The sequence below is a fragment of the Manihot esculenta genome, chromosome 15 (assembly GCF_001659605.2).
Source record: "Manihot esculenta cultivar AM560-2 chromosome 15, M.esculenta_v8, whole genome shotgun sequence".
NCBI lineage: Eukaryota > Viridiplantae > Streptophyta > Magnoliopsida > Malpighiales > Euphorbiaceae > Manihot > Manihot esculenta.
Window position 1 is genome coordinate 9528740 of NC_035175.2, and position 16960 is coordinate 9545699.

A 16960-nucleotide genomic window follows, 5' to 3' on the forward strand; every position below is an offset into this window, starting at 1 on the left:
TAAATATTCATCGCATCTTAAATTTTACAATAAAAACTTTATAATATGTATAATTTTACTTTATGTTAATAACTCCCACTAAGCAGGGAACATATATACATGTTAATATGTATAATTGAATTAAAAAATAATAATTTTTTCAGAAATTAAAAGATAAAAATAAAAATAATTGAATTAAAATATTAAATTCATAATAATAATAATAATATAAAAAAAATTAATGAATATTATATAAAAAATAAAATTACAAAAAAAATCTAATTAATATTATATAAAAATTAATTAATTAATTATATTGAATTAATAAATAAAAATATTATAGTTATTTTTATATAATAAATTAAAATAAAAATATTTAAATATACATATAACATGTAACATTCAGCTGCTGCCTTGTTTTGATTTGAAAACGTACCGAATCATATCAGAATACGATCATTTTAAATTGAATATAATATGTAGCATGAAATTATTATAACTTCAATTAATTATTTTAAATTTAGTATTAAGTGAAAAATGAGTCCAAAGTTATTTGAGTTAATTTGGACCGAACTGTTTCAATTAGTACCAGAACCATTTTGAATCAGAAAAATTATGTAGAGCTAATGAGTTTGTGAAGAAAGGACTACATGTGTGAAACGAGGTGAGTCATAATATTTAAGAGTTCGATCTTAATTTAATAATTGTATTTGATTTAATTTGCGACGATAATATCATAAATTTCTTATCGTAATTTCAATCATAATTTAACAATTATATCTAATTCAGTTGTGACGAGAATCTGCTAGTTACGACGAGAATATCACAATTTAACAGAGAAAGTGTACATTCATTCAGCTGTTTGTTTAGACGTGGCGGAATACAGTAATTTATGTTAAAGTGTATATTTATTTAGCTGCTTGTTTAAACGTGGCGGAATAAGGCTATTTCAAATTGAATATAATAGTTAGAAATAACTTGAATTAACTATTTTAGATTTTGAGTTAACAATTTTAAATCTAATAAAAAATTAGTATAAAGTTATTTGGATCGGTTGAATCCGACGTTTTATTACAGTTTTTATAAATTATAAAATAAATATAATAAATAATAAATTATTTTATAACTTTATTCTGGCTCTAGCTACACATTATCATCTGGCAGGACGAATGATGATTTACATAGAATAATTAACTAATAAAAAATTGATTATTGTATATAAGTGGTGGAACGAATTCAACAAAAAATTTCGAGGAATTGATTATCTGAAGAGATTTTGAAATTTCAAATTGACAAGAAGATAGCGAAGATGTCTTTTTCCCTCAACCTATAACCAGGGGAATGAAAATAAGGAAAAATTTTGCTATTGCAGATAGCTAGCCGTTGCCCATATTAGATTTGGATTAATATGGACAGGGATGAGGTAAGTCATAATTTCCTCAACCGATATATCCCTACGCATGTGATTGCGATAACTTCATTTGCGCAATGATAATGGCTCCACCTCGTCCAGACCACCATGAACATGATCACTCTCCTCTGAGCCTGCCCCCCAATCACTGAATTGCACCCTTCCATTCCTCGAGCTATCCGCCATATTCACCGTTCCACTACCATCTTCATTGTCATCCTCATCCTCATCCTCATCCTCAAACTCATAACCATAACCGGTATATTGTTGCATCACTATAACTGAACCCTGTGCAAAACTTGAGGTAACGAGCAAATCCCCCAGAGCACCCAGCTCGGGATACTCGCACCAATCCATCAATCCGGCAGTGAGAGTCGAGGTCATTCCTTGTCCTCTACCCACCACATAGAGATCATAAATATGGTGCATTGCCCTTAGGGCTGCAATTAGCTCCTCATCGTCGTTCACCCACTTCTCTTCATACCCCATAAACTGTTGTCCTGCAGATTTGAGCCTAAACTCATTCACAACCTCATCATCCAGTCTTCTTTGTTTGTCCATGTATGTGAGAACTGCTAGTGATCTCCCTGAATCATCACGAGCTGGAGCCTGTGCTGCTTCGACATCCATCCCTTCTCCAGGAATAAACCTCACGACTGTTAAGCAAACCCCATGGCCCATTGACATTCTCCTGGCGTACGATAATGCTTCGCGATCATCAGGGCCACCAATGAACAACATGGCTATCTGGCGCATAGCGAGATTGGATTCTTCATTAACTCCAAATCCCCTGTCTACAAAGATACCAACTGTGCATGGTGCATCGGCTAACACATTTAGATTTACACCTCTGAATGAAGTGCTACCTTCTTCCTCTAATTCCCCATCAGGAGTTGGTAGCTTGTGAAATGGGAGGATCATGAAATTCACTTCCTTATCCTCAGCTAGACTGCAAATATCTTCATGCATAGTGGTTAATGGAGACAGTGCAGTTAGAGGGTGGATAGTAACCAGCTGCTCATTCAAATTTGCGTAAGTCTCTAGTGAATTGATTATCTGCTCGGAATAGGAGTTTTTATCCTTGGGTTTGTGGACAATGAGAACGGCGGAAGCACGGCCTGTAAGCTCGACGAGGTGGAGGGCGAAGACGTTGAGAGGTGATTCTTCTGAGGCATTGGAGCAGTCTAAGATATTGATTATGCCAGAGACATTGCGGTTGCTCTGGAAACAAGCCAGGATCTTGAATTCGGCGTCTGGTCTAGCTTTCTGTATCATCCTCTGCTTGTATTTGGATAGACGCTTGTTTGGGCAGTAAATAGAGGAGGTAATTGAGGGGACAACTCCAGTCATCAGTAGAATAGCAAGCACCATTATTACATATTCTTCTTTCTCCAACAGCTGCACAATTTTTTGCATACACAATCTCCTTAGTTAGAAATTAATTAATTTACTGGGCATGAAATGTCGTCCAATATAATTATGTGTAGAGAGAGGAAATATTACTCCTTTGTCGAAGCCCAGGTAAAGGATGATCAATGCCAAGATGCCTTTGGTATTCATGAGAACTCCAAGAGCAAAACCATCTTGACTGGGCATCTTGTAGTAATAAGAAGCCAAGAAAATGCTTACAATCTTAGCCCCACAACACAAGATTATCAGAAGGAACGCTAAAGTCCAGTGGCTAATTTTCCAAATTTCAAGTCTTATCCCCAGAGAAGAGAAGAACAAAGGCATTAAATAATCAGTCACAAAGTCCTCAAATGTCTCTAGAAGCGCACTCGCAAGCTCCCTATTTGGCATTATAAGTCCGAAAATGAAAGCTCCAACAATGGAGGTTGTCCCTAGCATGTCACTTATTAAAGAAAAGAAAGAAACTGACACCAGAATGAAGCACAGATAGTACTCACTATACTTGTTTCCTTTCGAAGTCTTACAGATTATGTTGGCAAGAGCTGGCCTAACCACGGCGAAACAGAGAATTGCAAAACCTGCAGTTGCAACAAGAGAAAGTACTGCGTTCAATGCGTTCACCCTGGCTGGTATCAGAACGGCAAGAAGAACCCATGTAAATAGCTCACTCACGGTGGAAACTGACATGGCTAATCTTCCAATATCAGTGTGGAGGAGCTTTTGATCAGCTAAAACTCGACCAACCACAGGATAGCTTGTGACCGTGAGAGCTGCGCCCCAAAATATGCAGCCAATGTTACTATGAGAATCTCCCCTGGCATCAACGGAAATGAAATAAAGGGCAATGCCAATGATGAAGGGGAGGAGGGTGGCCACAAAAGCTAAGCGGATAGATTTATTGCCTAACCGGAAAATGGAAGCTACGTCCATTTCTAAACCAGCCAAGAACAAGTGGCAAGCCAAGGCCCAGTAGGCCACCGTTTCTACAATGAAGATGCTTCTCAGAGGAAACATCACGGCAAAGAATCGAGTTTTGCTTAAACAACTCGGTCCTATCATTATACCAGCCTGCAACCACAGCCAAATCTCATCAAAACTTGTAATTGTTTCTTCTCAATCAAAAGCAATGGAATGCATCTTTGATGAATGCATACGTTGTTTCTGTAAAAGAAAATTATATGTCTAGGTGTAATGATTATTACCAGAATATCAGTGACAATTCGAGGAGTACCCAAAGGCTTGAAGAGGTAGAAGAGAACGCGGTTGATTATGATAACGACGGAAAGCTGCCATGCGAGGAGAGGGAGGGCTTGAGTCAAGGGATTTTCGCTTTGCCAAAAACTATGCTCCACCGTGATGTTCACAATATAACAATGAAAAGGGGTGTTTTCTGGTACATGATAAAAATTTAGGGGGCTGTTTATATCCATATTTCAGCCACCTCCACCTGCGGCTAATGCAAGATGGAGATGGTGGTGGCAGCGGCGGCGTTTGCTTGAGCTAGAGCAGAAAAAGGTAAAGCGAGAAAAAAGAAATAAAAACGAAGAATTCGGTTCTGAGAACGGAGGCTATGCGTAGAATTCATGGTGGTCCGTTTTTCTAGTTGATTCTGCGCCAACAGTTTTGTAATAGATTCGGTTTTGACACATAATAAACTTAAATATGTTTTCCAACCCACCAAACAGAAAATGATTTGCTGTGTCCTGTTTTCTCTTACCTCTTCATTCAAGCAGAGTAACTTCTCTACATATGGAGATTATCAGACATCTCAAACTCACAGCGGTTCAGATTTTTTTCTTGAGGTTAAATTCATTAAAAAAAGGTATTTGTTTATTAGTTGAAACATAATTAGTGATGTTTATCTAATTTAGCAAGTTATAAAATTTTCTTAATTCAACTATTGGTTTTATTATAAAATTCTCTCTCTTTTTAGAGTATTAGTTATAATCTTAATTTAAAATAAGATGATTCAATATACCTTCTATCTAAAAATCTTAAAAATAGTATGAGTTGATTAAAGCTTTTGAAATGAAATGAACTTGTTGACATTTTACAATTTTCAGAGGCAGCAGGCAGAAAAAGTGACCAATATCTCTTTATCTCTTCCCTTCCGACTTTGTACGCCTCACAGGACACAATGAGAGAGGCGAACAAAGAAACATGAACTCCTCTTCAATCTCCACTCCAATTTCATCATCTTCTCACTCTCTTCTGAAGCCAAACAACAACCCTCTTCTGGGAAACTTTCTTGCTTCGAAACTATGTTATCTTCTCAAGGGAAGAGTTTCTTTAACTACCAGAGCTCTTCTCTCAGCTACCAAAGAGTCAGTGTTGAAGGGCTTCCATGAAAGAAGAGCTCTCAAGGTATGTGTGTTTGGTGGATAATTCTACGCCTCTTGTGCAACTGGTTCAAGATTTTGTTTTCCCTGGTCAAATTCCCATTTCTAGAATTTGTAATTGTATTTCTTGTTGAAAATATGTAATGCACAGATTATCTCAGGTTTGCAGAATTTTAACAGACATAGTTGCTTCAGTTGTTACTGCTGCAGACAAGGTTGGCCAGCTTCACATTTTATTATTCTAAGTAGTTATTTAATTATATATAAGCAATGAAATCTGTCATCTGAATCCTTTTTTAACAATTCATCTCTATCCAAAGAAAAAGAGGAATCTTCTGTTAGAGTTTTTCACCTTTCTCTTTCTCGTATGAAGTTACCCATTTGCAGGTCTGTGTTTCCTCTGTGGATCCAGTAGCATTTGTGGCTGCAGTCGAAGCAGGAGCACTGATAGTCTGATTACAAACTTAATTCCTGTCATCTCATTTTCAGCCATTTTTTAAAATTCTGCCCAAGTTACATGGAAAATAAGACTGCAATTTGTGGTTGCATATGGTTTTCACAGGTGGAAATTGGGAACTATGATTCATTTTATGAGCAGGGAGGGGTTTGCTCTCCAGAGCAGGTAATATGTTTGTTTAATTTCTGCAAATAACTCGTTGCTCTGATCACATTCACTCCAATTATTATTTCCTAAATCATGGTCTTTAAAAACTTTTCATGTTTTATCTTCTCTTAATTTTAGAAGCAATCTATGCAGACACTAAATCTAACAAAGGAGACCAAGAGGATCCTTCCATCTGTTACACTATCAGTCACTAAGCCTCCCTGACCAGGTAATAAGCTGCACTTAACTATATATCTGATGTGAACTAAGCGTCCATTTACGTGTATCTGTTTATTATTTTACAAATAGGTCAAGCTTGCAGAGCTTTTGGAACCAGAAGGTGCTGACATTATACAAACTGAAAGAGGAAAATGTTCCTGATCCTTCAGAATCTGGTGTTCTTGGTCTGATTGAGAAGGTGAATGAACGAATGATTTCTTGAACATGTGGTGAATCCTCTGTTGTATTGTAAAAGAAACATAATTTCATAATTTTTTGGAAAATTCTAACTGATATTTATTGTTTTAACATAACAAATTTGCAATCACTATACTGGAAAATCTAGGCTACGCCAACCTTAGCCGCAGCCTATTCAATTTCGAGAGCGGTGGATATTCCTGTAATGTGTTCATCTGGACTTAGTGCGGTAACAGCACCAATGGCAATCACAGCAGGGGCTTCTGGTGTGGTAAGCAATCAAAGAACAGCTAGTTAGATATGAAATAATTGATCATTACATAGCTATAAGGCTTCCTGAGGTATAAATTACTCGCATTATTAAAAAAAAAAAAATACAGGGAGTGGGCTCAGCAGTTAACAAGCTAAATGATGTGGTTGCAATGATTGCAGAGATTAGAAGTATTGCAGATTCATTAGGCAACCCAGCTGATAGACATGCCACTTCTGAAGAGAGAATTTTGACACTGTGAACTGAAGTGTGCTTCTTGTTTATTACGAACATGAAGTGCTTCTCAGGAAGCAATCCTTCCATGTGATTAAAAAGACAATTCAATGATTGAAACCCAAAAGGCTTTTGCACCCTCTAAGCCAATCTCAAATGACTCCGCTGCTCAATTATTTTCTTTCGCCCCCCTGTATCTGTCAAACATCTAATTTTAACCAATTAAAAATATCCAGAGCAAAAGAAACTAGCAAGATAAATTTAGAAAGAGAGCATGGTTTTACAATTAATTCCAGGAGATAAACAATCAGAAACAGTAACAATTCTCAATATATACCATATTTTTCTATTCACTTGAATGTTAATTCATATTAGGCATTCAATCTGATCTCCAATCACCTAGATGCAATTGCCAAGTAGTAATTAACAAAATCACATTAGAATGATACTGACAGATAACTTCAATAAAAGAGAAAAGCAAAGTGGCTCATAAGCTGATATACAATTTGTCCCCTCGTGTACCTCCTACTGAAACTATGATTATCCAATACAACAATCCTAGAACCTCAGTCGTCGAACTCGGAATCATCCTCAATATCTTCATATTCACCATTTTCCTGCAACAAATGTAATTTGACCACATTACAACCGTGACATATGTATATATATATATAAAAAAAAGATAACCAGTTTCTCAGTAAAATTAAGAAGTTGCATAGCAAGTGTACCTTTCTCCTAATGTAGTCTGCTGTGGCTTTATCAAACTCAGCCCTTTTCTCTGTGGCGATATCATAATATTTGACCTTTTCCTATCACCGGCAAAACATTCAATTAGAAGGTTATTCTGGTTGGCAGATGGACGTGGCTGTAAAGATTGAGTTGCACAAGGGTGACCTCATTAATGTTTCATAAGGGTTCTTACAGTTTTTGTTGTTTTTATGTGAGATTGCATATTGGTGGGAAATTATAAAAAAAATGAAGGGTTTAAAGACACTAGCTTCCAACTACTAACCATTTTATGCAAAGTGATTTTGGCCAAAAAGTTAATTAAGCCAGTTAGGCCTGGGCTGTTACATTTCAGCATTCCCAACCCCCCACCCCCTTGCAAAGAAAATATTGAGGCAGTAACTAGGGTTTCTACTTTGCCTGAACTAAGGATCCAAATTCTGTAAAAGTGGTTAATTATGGCATCAAAAAGTTACAGCAGCAGATATGATGGCGGCTAGAGTTGGTTTTGCCTAGAACTATTACAACCTTAATTCTAAGTTTTCCATCTTAATTCTGTGACTAGAACTAAAAATGTGCCATAAGGTAAATCCTATATAGGGAAGAAAAGGCAAAAAAAAAAAAAAAACTAAAATATAATGCTACTAAGCCATCTTAGACTCTAAAAACTAAACTCCTAAGTTTGGGGAAAAAAACAACAACTATGTCACTTAGATGCAAAGGGTGCAAAGGGAGGTGACTTTCATTTTTCAACAGATACAACCAAGACACCAATTACGGCCTTCAATATCTCAGTATGTCTCAACATATTTATGATCTCCAGAAGTCAATATCATACACAGAGCTCAGAGTTCTTTGTGTGAAAGAGTTATTTTTCTCATTATGTTTAGGGCATCGCTCATTTATATTCATAGTGAAGAATCCACGAGTTATAATGATACTAGGCTAGTAACTAAGACAGTTTCAGTGTACTAGGGACAGCTGCACAGATTGTCTAATTGAATTACAATTGTATTCTATGACTTGTATATGAGACTATGATGTTCCACATTAAAAAAAAAAAGGGTTGTGGTTATTCATACAATTCAGAATCTCAGACAAATAACCATCATAACTAATTTTATAGCTTTTCCTAGACGAAAATTCATCATACAATGGGAATACTTAGGCTCCACCCTCTTGGTTATTTCACTCATCGAAAAAAACAACCATATATGTTGGAAAGGTATGGTGAACACAAACCTCATAAGTCATTGTTTTCCACTTCTCACCGCATGCCTTCCCAATCTGAAAATAATAATAATACATAAATTCACTCACATGTGAATGAGAAAAAAACCTCTGTGCATGTAAGATAGAGAGAGAAACAAAGCTAAGAGTTACTTCAACAAATAAACATACATCACGCATTGACTTGACATCTGGGTTCTGCTCTTGAAAATCCTTGCGAAAATCCTCCCTTCAAATTCAAAGTAAAATTCAGTGAGCAATAGGGGCCAAAGAAAGGTTTTTGTGGTTGAAATTATATCAAACAGAACTGGTCAGTGCTCAGCAGTCACCTAAAACTTACAAGAACAAGTTCAACTAAGGAAATACTGATGATTTTCCAGAGAACATGCTAAAGAATAGCAACGACAAGCAGGACTAGAAAAGCACAAGAACCATGAACGAGGGATCTCAGGCAAAGCCCAGCGACTTAGTTCCAAGATGTCACATGGAAGTCGGTCTAACTTTTGCGAATGCAGCAGGGATACCCTAAATTAATATGTTAATGCGGCACAAGCTTAAGCAAAGTAAAATGATATGAGCAAAAATAACAAACTAAACACAAGCATGAAAGACAAAAACAAACGCGAAGCTATAGCCATGGAGCCATGGAAAGTATACCATGCTTATTGGAGAGCAGTTACTTCAGTAACAATAGGATATTATCATTTCAGAAATACCCAATTCCCAAACAGATATCGTTCCTCGAAGAATAAAATGTTCATAGAATTATCTCTAATTAGCATTTGTATACAATTGTCACCATAATATAAGGACATGGTCGTCATAAACATCAAGCGCTTAATAGCAAATCCTACAAATGCAATGTAATATTTTAATAATGAACATATTTCAAGACCATCAACAGCTAGAAAACATATAAACTAAATTGTCAAGTTTTCATTAGATTATCTACTGATAATAAGAACGTAAGGGGTGAATGGATTACAAGATTAAGAAGGAAAAACTCACATACAAGAAGAAGAAGAAAGCAGTCGGGGGCTTCTTGGGCCTTTTAGCATCAAGTTTCACACTCTTCTTCTTCGGCATCCTCTTCGGTTTTATTGCTGACTTTGGTCGCTTCTCTTTATCACTACCAACAGCAAACCAATGATGAGCACAAAATAAGCCTACAACATCTATTTCTCATAGAATCAATGAGGGTTTGCAAAAGCAACCTACCCAAAACCACAAAATTAGAAAAATTTTCTTTCTAGTTCACCTTATTCTCTCTTATCATTTCTGGATTTCTTGAACACCGGAAAGAAAATGATGAGCACCAACAAAGCAAATGCAGAAGATAACAGGGCAAGAAAAATAGGATAAATGACAGTAGAAATGGGTAAGAAGAAAAGTATTAGTTGTTACCCGTCGTCGCATATTTTAGACGAGGCCGAGGAAGCTGGAGAAGAGCGAGGTTTCCTGGAATTTGGAGTTTTCTTCGCCATAATAGGCGCAGCAGCTGGGTTCTTTCTTCTTTCTCCTCTGCACCTCGTTTTACCTTTTTCCTTTGTGGCATTTCTCCCCCACCTCGCAGCCCGCGCCAACCACCGAATCACAAACCAAGCGGGCTGGGACAAAACGCTGCGTTTTGTTCATTTTGTTCCTAGCGTGTTTTGGAAAAACGCATATCTGCCAGAAATATAGAGTCAGGTAAAATTAACTTTTAGTTTTTGTATTTTAGTAAAATTAATTAAGCAATCCCTTCACTTTACAAAATATATTAATTAACATGTGTCTTTTTATATTGCAGCTATTTAATTTTAATAATCAACACATTAATTAATTAATATATGAACACGTTTTCAATAATTAACATGAGCTAGTGAGTTCAGTTCAAGTACTATTACATTACATAGTTAATAATATATATATCTATCGAGTTATTTATTAAAAAACTTTAAATTTTATGTTTAAATTTTGTAAAAAATTTAATTTTATTAATTAAAATATGATAGACAATCTATTTTAAATACACATATAAAATATGAATATTATGATAAATAAGAATTTAACTAGTTGTTATCACAAAAAACACAATAAAAACTCTATCTTAATCGATTTATTTAAAATTTATTTTTTTCGATCAAATTATTCAAGGATAATTTGACTATCATACTTCTTAAATAAATAATCTAAACCACTTGATTTTTCAATAATTTACAATTTTAAAATTTTGAATTCGACCATGAAATATTAATCATTCAATTTATCAAACAGTATTTCTCAAGGAAGCAAAGCTAGTCAATTATTTAGATGATTAGCCAATTAATCACTTCAAAAAATACTTTCAACTAACTATATATTATATAAATGAAATAATTTTTTCGATTAGATAAATATTATAGATTAAATTGTAACAAATTACAAGTCTCGGTAATTTTATTCTTAAAATTTAGTAATTTTCTTTTCACTTTATCTAAGAAAATGAGTAATAGGATGCTCAAATTAATTTGCAACAAAATGGACGGTAAGGAGATGCAACTTTTCGTGCAATTTGGTATGCTAATTAATGAAGTCTTGACAAGTTGTTTCACAATTTTTGTTTCCCTGGTACGGATATTCTGACGCCCAATTTGATCTAAAAATATTTGTTTGTGAGAGTAAAAGGAAAGAACCAAGAGGAGAAGATCCTTTATTGCCTATTGTCTCCATAAACAGGGGAAAAAATAGATGACAGGTATATTCTAGAGATTGAAGTATATTTGTTAATTTATTCTCTTGACGTGACATTTTTTTTTTTTTTGAGTTCATTCTTTTAAGATAAATGTTTTATATATTATCAAATTATATGCTAATTTATTTAAATTAAATAGTTATATTAAAAATTTAGGTATTTAATTTGTCTCCACTAATTAAATTTCTGCTTCAGTTGAAATAAATTATACAAAATTGGATCGTGTGAGATGTGTGCTTGTGTGTGTTGCGTGACCAAAACGACAATAGAACGAGTCGCAACGAGGCCAAAAATTTTCCAAACAGAAATGCCTACGTGGCTCACAGTTAGCTAAAGTCCAAAGTAGCTAGCTTGACACCTCCATGCTACTTAACACCTCTGCAAGAGCCCTTTAGCTAGCCATCGTTGTTATCGCCATCTTCATTGCTCCCTCCTCTTCTTCCTTCACCACCACCGCAGCTTCCACCGCCATGCAATCCCTGCAATCCCCATCTCTCCGACCACCCCTTCTTAATCCTTTCCACAAGAACTCTCATAATGCAAAAAAAACCCCAACTAGAAAGCTATCTTTTATCTCTGCTTCATCTACAAATAACTCTACCATTTCGGCTCCCAAGCGCGAGAAAGACCCCAAGAAAAGAGTCGTGATTACGGGTATGGGGTTGGTTTCTGTTTTTGGGAATGATGTGGATGTTTACTATGACAAGTTGCTTGATGGAGAGAGTGGAATCGGACTCATTGACAGGTTCGATGCCTCCAAGTTTCCCACCAGGTTCGGGGGACAGATCCGGGGATTTACTTCAGAAGGTTATATCGATGGGAAGAATGATAGAAGGCTTGATGATTGTTTGAGGTATTGCATTGTTGCGGGCAAGAAGTCGCTGGAACATGCGGATCTTGGAGGGGATAAACTCTCTAAGGTTTGTTGAGTTTGGTTCTGTCTGTGTGGCTTCTTTTTTCGATTTTTCTTGTTTTGCTTTGTGGATTTTTTATTTCGAGCGTTTGTGTGTGATGGGAATTTGACGTTTGGTTTGGATTTGGGATCTGATGGTTGTTTGATAGGTGTTTGATATATAGACGAAGAGAGAGGGAGCAATTATTATTATGCATTGCTACTTGATCTTGCTTTATTATGAAGTGTGTATCTCTAAGAAAATGCTAAACATTCGAGTCAAAGTGGTCACGCTTGTATATTTCACTGTGTTTGTGTCCATTAGCTTTGATGTTCATTTCAATTATTTGAATTGTTATGCATTGTACAGTTACTTTTACTTGAGAATCATGTAGGCTTCTCAGGTAGGCGGATTCGATTTGTGTGTGTGTGTGTGTGTCATCTGAATCTCAGTATGGATTTCACCACTGCTCACAAGCATATTTCTGGAATTACTAATGGATTGGATCAAAAACAGTTTGTTTCCGTCTCAAAGCCCACAAATTTGTAGTTCCTTTGTTCTTATTTTAATGTTACAAAAGGTGCAAGGTATTGGTCTGTATTTTCAGAGATTCCTATTTGGCTTTTGCTAAATCCACATAGAAAATGCATTATTCTCTGTTTTATCAATTGATATATTTTTTTCTAACATTAGTGAATTAGTATGAATTTGGGAAGGCGTTATAAAACTGTCCTAGCTTATGTCTTTGTACTGAGCTAAATTTATTTACTTCTATTTTTTCCCAGATTTATGCTCATCTCTTTCTTTTTCCACTGCAGATTGATAAAGAGCGGGCTGGTGTGCTTGTTGGAACAGGGATGGGTGGCCTTACAGTTTTTTCAGATGGTGTTCAGGCTCTAATTGAAAGAGGATATAGGAAAATTACCCCATTTTTTATTCCTTACGCTATTACAAACATGGGCTCGGCCTTGCTTGCTATGGACATTGGTTTCATGGGGCCGAACTATTCAATTTCAACTGCTTGTGCTACCTCCAATTATTGTTTCTACGCTGCTGCTAATCACATTCGCCGTGGTGAGGCTGATTTGATGATTGCTGGCGGAACTGAAGCTGCCATCATTCCCATTGGATTGGGAGGTTTTGTAGCATGTAGGGCCTTATCTCAGAGGAACGATGATCCACAAACTGCTTCAAGGCCATGGGATAAAGGTCGAGATGGCTTTGTTATGGGTGAAGGTGCAGGAGTGTTGGTAAGCTTGTATTCCTCTTTTGGAATTTGGTCTTAGTTGTTGTCAATCATGGAATCAAGTTCTATGCAAGTGGTAATACTGTAACCAGACCACATGTGATGTTGAACCAGGGGAACAAAAAGGATAAGGGAGTAGGAAATAAAATTGTATAGGTTAGAAAGCACATCATATAGAGAAACAAATTCTCAAATCTTATTAATAGTTAACAATAATATTATATGATCTCCTCTAAAATACCTAAAAGGCATAAATACTTGTAGTATATCAATTAGTCCTACCAATTCTAGGATTGAAAATACTTGAACAAGAAAACCCCAATCAAATACTAATTAGGAATCCCACAGTAGCACAAAATTCCTAAATTACAAAAATCCTAAACCTAATAACTCTCCATCATATTCCCATATGACAATAACATTCCTAATTAAGAGCAATATGAATTCCCTAATTCTATAATGAATATAATCCCTAAGTTGAATCTTTCTTGATTGCATCATTCTTCTTTGGTTGGAGAAAACTCAACCTCAAGTCTTGTAATCTAAAAGAATAAAGAACTGGATTTTGGAGAAAAAGTGAACTTTTCTTCTTGGCTATTGGTAATAAACTTAAAACAGAGAACTTTATGCTTTGCGTTTGTATTCCTAGAAACATCTAAACATCGAAACTCATTCACAAGCGCAAATGAAAGATTCTTCAATTCAATAGGAATCAGGGATATCTCTGTTCGTACAATTTCAGTTGATGGGATTGGTTTGTTGATCGAAAATTGAAGAATTTTTGCCTATTTTTACATTTGAGTTTATGGAGTTGTGAGGATGTGGAATCTTGGGTAGTAGCTAGGTAAATACCTATGTGTGAATGATTTCATTGTGTTTGTTCACTTTGAAACTGAGTCTACTTGAAGATTTTGTAAATTTGTGAATGATATTGTAAATTTGTAAGCCCCATTATAGTCACACTGAGAATTGAGAAAATTAATTTTATTCTTGGCTGGATATTGGGTAATTGTGGGTGTTGCTAGGTTTTGGGTAGAGGAAGAGTAGAATGACAATGTTTATGAATGGTGATTTGCAGAAACTGCCGAACCTAACTGAAATGATTCGATTCAATTTGGTTTCTCTTTTAATTTGATTTGGTTTTGGTTGGCATTTTTTTTGAAATCAGTTTTTCAGTTTTAAGATTTCGTTTTGGTTTGAACCAAACTTGAATTCCACATTGATAGAAAATTACTCAATAACAAAATAGTAGACCTAATAGAACGCTCTAGATGTCATAGCAATTAAGATTTCCTAGTTCTATAATTAATATATTTTCTAAGTTGAATCTTCCTTGACTGCATCATCATGTTATTAGTAAGAACTCAATAGTTATTTGCTCTGGTATCTGGGCAGGTTATGGAGAGCTTGGAACATGCAATGAAACGGGGTGCACCTATTATTGCAGAATACTTGGGGGGTGCTGTTAACTGCGATGCTTATCACATGACTGATCCAAGAGCTGATGGACTTGGGGTCTCTTCATGTATAGAGAGAAGTCTTGAAGATGCTGGTGTGTCACCTGAGGAGGTAATTCTTTGTTTTATGAAGCTTATCTTGTTTTCTGACTAGTGTCCTACTCGGATGAAGTTGAGTTAATACAGTTTACTATTAGAACTCAACTTGGTTTGATAACTTGTTTCAAATTCAATTGAGTTTTTTCCTTCATGCACTCACAAAAACTTGAGCATATTAGTTTTATCGTTGATATATTTCTAAATAAACTAAACTAGCCCTCTTAACATTTTCCAGGTTAACTACATAAATGCGCATGCAACTTCTACCCTTGCTGGTGATCTTGCTGAAATAAATGCCATCAAAAAAGTATTCACGAATACTTCTGAGATCAAAATCAATGCAACCAAGGTAAGCTTTTGTGGTAACATATCTTGTGTTTTTCTCTTTCCATACACACTGGATTTTAACTCTGAGAGGCTGTGGGGCTGATCTCTTGCCATTGGTGATTGGTGTTTTCTGCATTTATCTGTTCCAGTCTATGATAGGGCATTGCCTTGGTGCTGCTGGAGGTTTAGAAGCAATTGCCTGTGTGAAGGCCATAACCACAGGATGGTTGCATCCTAGCATTAACCAATTTGTATGTGTTAGATCATTTTCTGTTTTAGCTGATCTTTTTTTTAATCAATTAAGATCATCTTGCATGTATCTGTCCTTGAAAGATTATTTTCCATGCCTGCAGGATCCAGAGCCTTCAGTTGAATTTGACACTGTTGCCAATAAGAAGCAGCAGCACGAAGTGAATGTTGGTGAGAATGCTATACTATTGAACATGGTGTCCTGATTTTCAGTTGCTTTAACCCATAATCTGAATATGTTCATTTTTTACTGTGTTTTCAGCCATTTCAAATTCCTTTGGATTTGGTGGACACAACTCCGTTGTGGCCTTTTCTGCTTTTAAGCCCTGAATGTCTGGCTTGTCAGCGAATCTGTTTCTGCAATTCAAGGCTGGCCATTTTCCTTGCCTGTATTTTTTGCAGGAACTAGTCTCCGCCTAATTGTGAGTTGCTTGTAACCTAGACATTGAGGCGGCTGATAGTCACTCTTCAAAACATTTGTAGTTTTTGCCCCCAGTAATTTGAGTATGGCCCATAGCTCAAGGACATTTTCTTTTTGAAGTAATATTTTCGTTTTGCATTTTGCTTTGTAACTTAAGCTTAAGCTGCAGTGGGGCGTGCAGATTAGTTGAGGTTTTAAATTATGCAGCTGCAGGGGATACTAGCAATTATAGAAATCGTCTTTTCTCACTAATACTAGATGATGATGCAGGCTAATTTTGCCTTATATACATAAGCCATTGTTAAGGAAAAGAAATTAAATGTCAATCACAATACTATAAAAATATGCATATTTTCACCATCTTGAGTTAAATTTTTTTTTTTTTTTTGAAAAAATTATTTCTTTTTCTTCATTTTGGTAAATAGGAAAAGGAAACTGCTGCTTGAAACTAATCACGTTTTTTGCTTTCAATTGGAGACAGAGTAAGGCCATGTAAAATACAAATTTACATGAAATTAATTTGATAATTATTAGATTGAATATTTATATATATAAATTAATTGATTAGACATACATTTTTATTAAATTCATTTTATTTAAAATAATAATCATAACGTAATCGTGGGCTTAATTCTATAGTACCTGCATCCAAATTGAACTAAGCAATTCTAATTCTCTTAATCTCCTTATTCATACTAAAAAAATTATAATAAATAAATAAAATTATTATTCAATCTATATAAAATATGAAAATTTAATTTTAAAAAACATTAAAATATCATTAATATATTAATTAATATTTTAATTAATTTTAATCATTAATATTATTAGTTTCAGTTTTATAAAATTATCTATAATATTTTTTTAATACTATGTTAAAATTATAGAAGGAAGTGTTTTTTATTTTTTAAAATTAAGAGATAACAGTGCTAAATAATAATTTTTCATAATAAAA

General features: G+C 35.1%; 3 protein-coding genes and 1 pseudogene across 7 annotated transcripts; 2 read left to right on the forward strand and 2 right to left on the reverse strand.

Moving 5' to 3' along the window:
- Positions 1-1209: 1209 nt before the first annotated feature.
- On the reverse strand, positions 1210-4623 carry LOC110601656 (cation/H(+) antiporter 15). Its single transcript, XM_021738870.2, has 3 exons — positions 4003-4623; positions 2894-3868; positions 1210-2788 (listed from the first exon to the last, which is right to left on the reverse strand). The coding sequence occupies exons 1-3, from the start codon at positions 4228-4230 to the stop codon at positions 1457-1459; spliced, it is 2535 nt and encodes an 844-aa protein (XP_021594562.1). The 5' UTR covers positions 4231-4623; the 3' UTR covers positions 1210-1456.
- A 217-nt stretch (positions 4624-4840) lies between these two features.
- Positions 4841-6672, forward strand: LOC110601653 (annotated as a pseudogene).
- LOC110601655 (high mobility group B protein 14-like) lies at positions 6436-10192 on the reverse strand. 4 transcript variants are annotated; one of them, XM_043951180.1, is made up of 7 exons: positions 10005-10192; positions 9613-9729; positions 8772-8829; positions 8613-8657; positions 7373-7453; positions 7167-7261; positions 6436-6841 (listed from the first exon to the last, which is right to left on the reverse strand). In XM_043951180.1, exons 1-6 carry the CDS (start codon positions 10082-10084, stop codon positions 7211-7213), a joined length of 432 nt encoding a protein of 143 aa, XP_043807115.1. In that variant the 5' UTR covers positions 10085-10192; the 3' UTR covers positions 6436-6841; positions 7167-7210. The 4 variants fall into 4 exon arrangements, with proteins under 4 accessions (XP_043807115.1, XP_043807113.1, XP_043807114.1 ...); XM_043951178.1 differs by having other exon boundaries at positions 6436-6852; XM_043951179.1 differs by lacking the exon at positions 6436-6841 and adding an exon at positions 6966-7043.
- Positions 10193-11696: 1504 nt separating this feature from the next.
- Positions 11697-16143, forward strand: LOC110601652 (3-oxoacyl-[acyl-carrier-protein] synthase I, chloroplastic). 2 transcript variants are annotated; one of them, XM_021738868.2, is made up of 7 exons: positions 11699-12233; positions 13025-13456; positions 14848-15021; positions 15244-15357; positions 15485-15586; positions 15689-15755; positions 15847-16143. In XM_021738868.2, exons 1-7 carry the CDS (start codon positions 11784-11786, stop codon positions 15912-15914), a joined length of 1407 nt encoding a protein of 468 aa, XP_021594560.1. In that variant the 5' UTR covers positions 11699-11783; the 3' UTR covers positions 15915-16143. The 2 variants fall into 2 exon arrangements, with proteins under 2 accessions (XP_021594559.1, XP_021594560.1); XM_021738867.2 differs by having other exon boundaries at positions 11697-12233; positions 15485-15755.
- The last annotated feature ends 817 nt before the right edge of the window (positions 16144-16960 follow it).

Bases quoted from the DNA above. Each gene is read 5' to 3' on its own strand.
- LOC110601652 (XM_021738867.2), top strand. From the start codon at position 11,784: ATGCAATCCCTGCAATCCCCATCTCTCCGACCACCCCTTCTTAATCCT. The intron at 13,457-14,847 runs GTAAGCTTGTAT...GTATCTGGGCAG, and splicing joins GTGAAGGTGCAGGAGTGTTG to GTTATGGAGAGCTTGGAACA. The intron at 15,756-15,846 runs GTGAGAATGCTA...CTGTGTTTTCAG, and splicing joins GCAGCACGAAGTGAATGTTG to CCATTTCAAATTCCTTTGGA.
- LOC110601655 (XM_043951180.1), bottom strand. From the start codon at position 10,084: ATGGCGAAGAAAACTCCAAATTCCAGGAAACCTCGCTCTTCTCCAGCT. The intron at 8,658-8,771 runs GTATGTTTATTT...TATTATTTTCAG, and splicing joins ATGTCAAGTCAATGCGTGAT to ATTGGGAAGGCATGCGGTGA. The intron at 7,454-8,612 runs GTTTGTGTTCAC...TGCCGGTGATAG, and splicing joins GGAAAACAATGACTTATGAG to GAAAAGGTCAAATATTATGA.
- LOC110601656 (XM_021738870.2), bottom strand. From the start codon at position 4,230: ATGGATATAAACAGCCCCCTAAATTTTTATCATGTACCAGAAAACACC. The intron at 3,869-4,002 runs GTAATAATCATT...CTGTGGTTGCAG, and splicing joins GAATTGTCACTGATATTCTG to GCTGGTATAATGATAGGACC. The intron at 2,789-2,893 runs GTAATATTTCCT...AAAATTGTGCAG, and splicing joins ACCTGGGCTTCGACAAAGGA to CTGTTGGAGAAAGAAGAATA.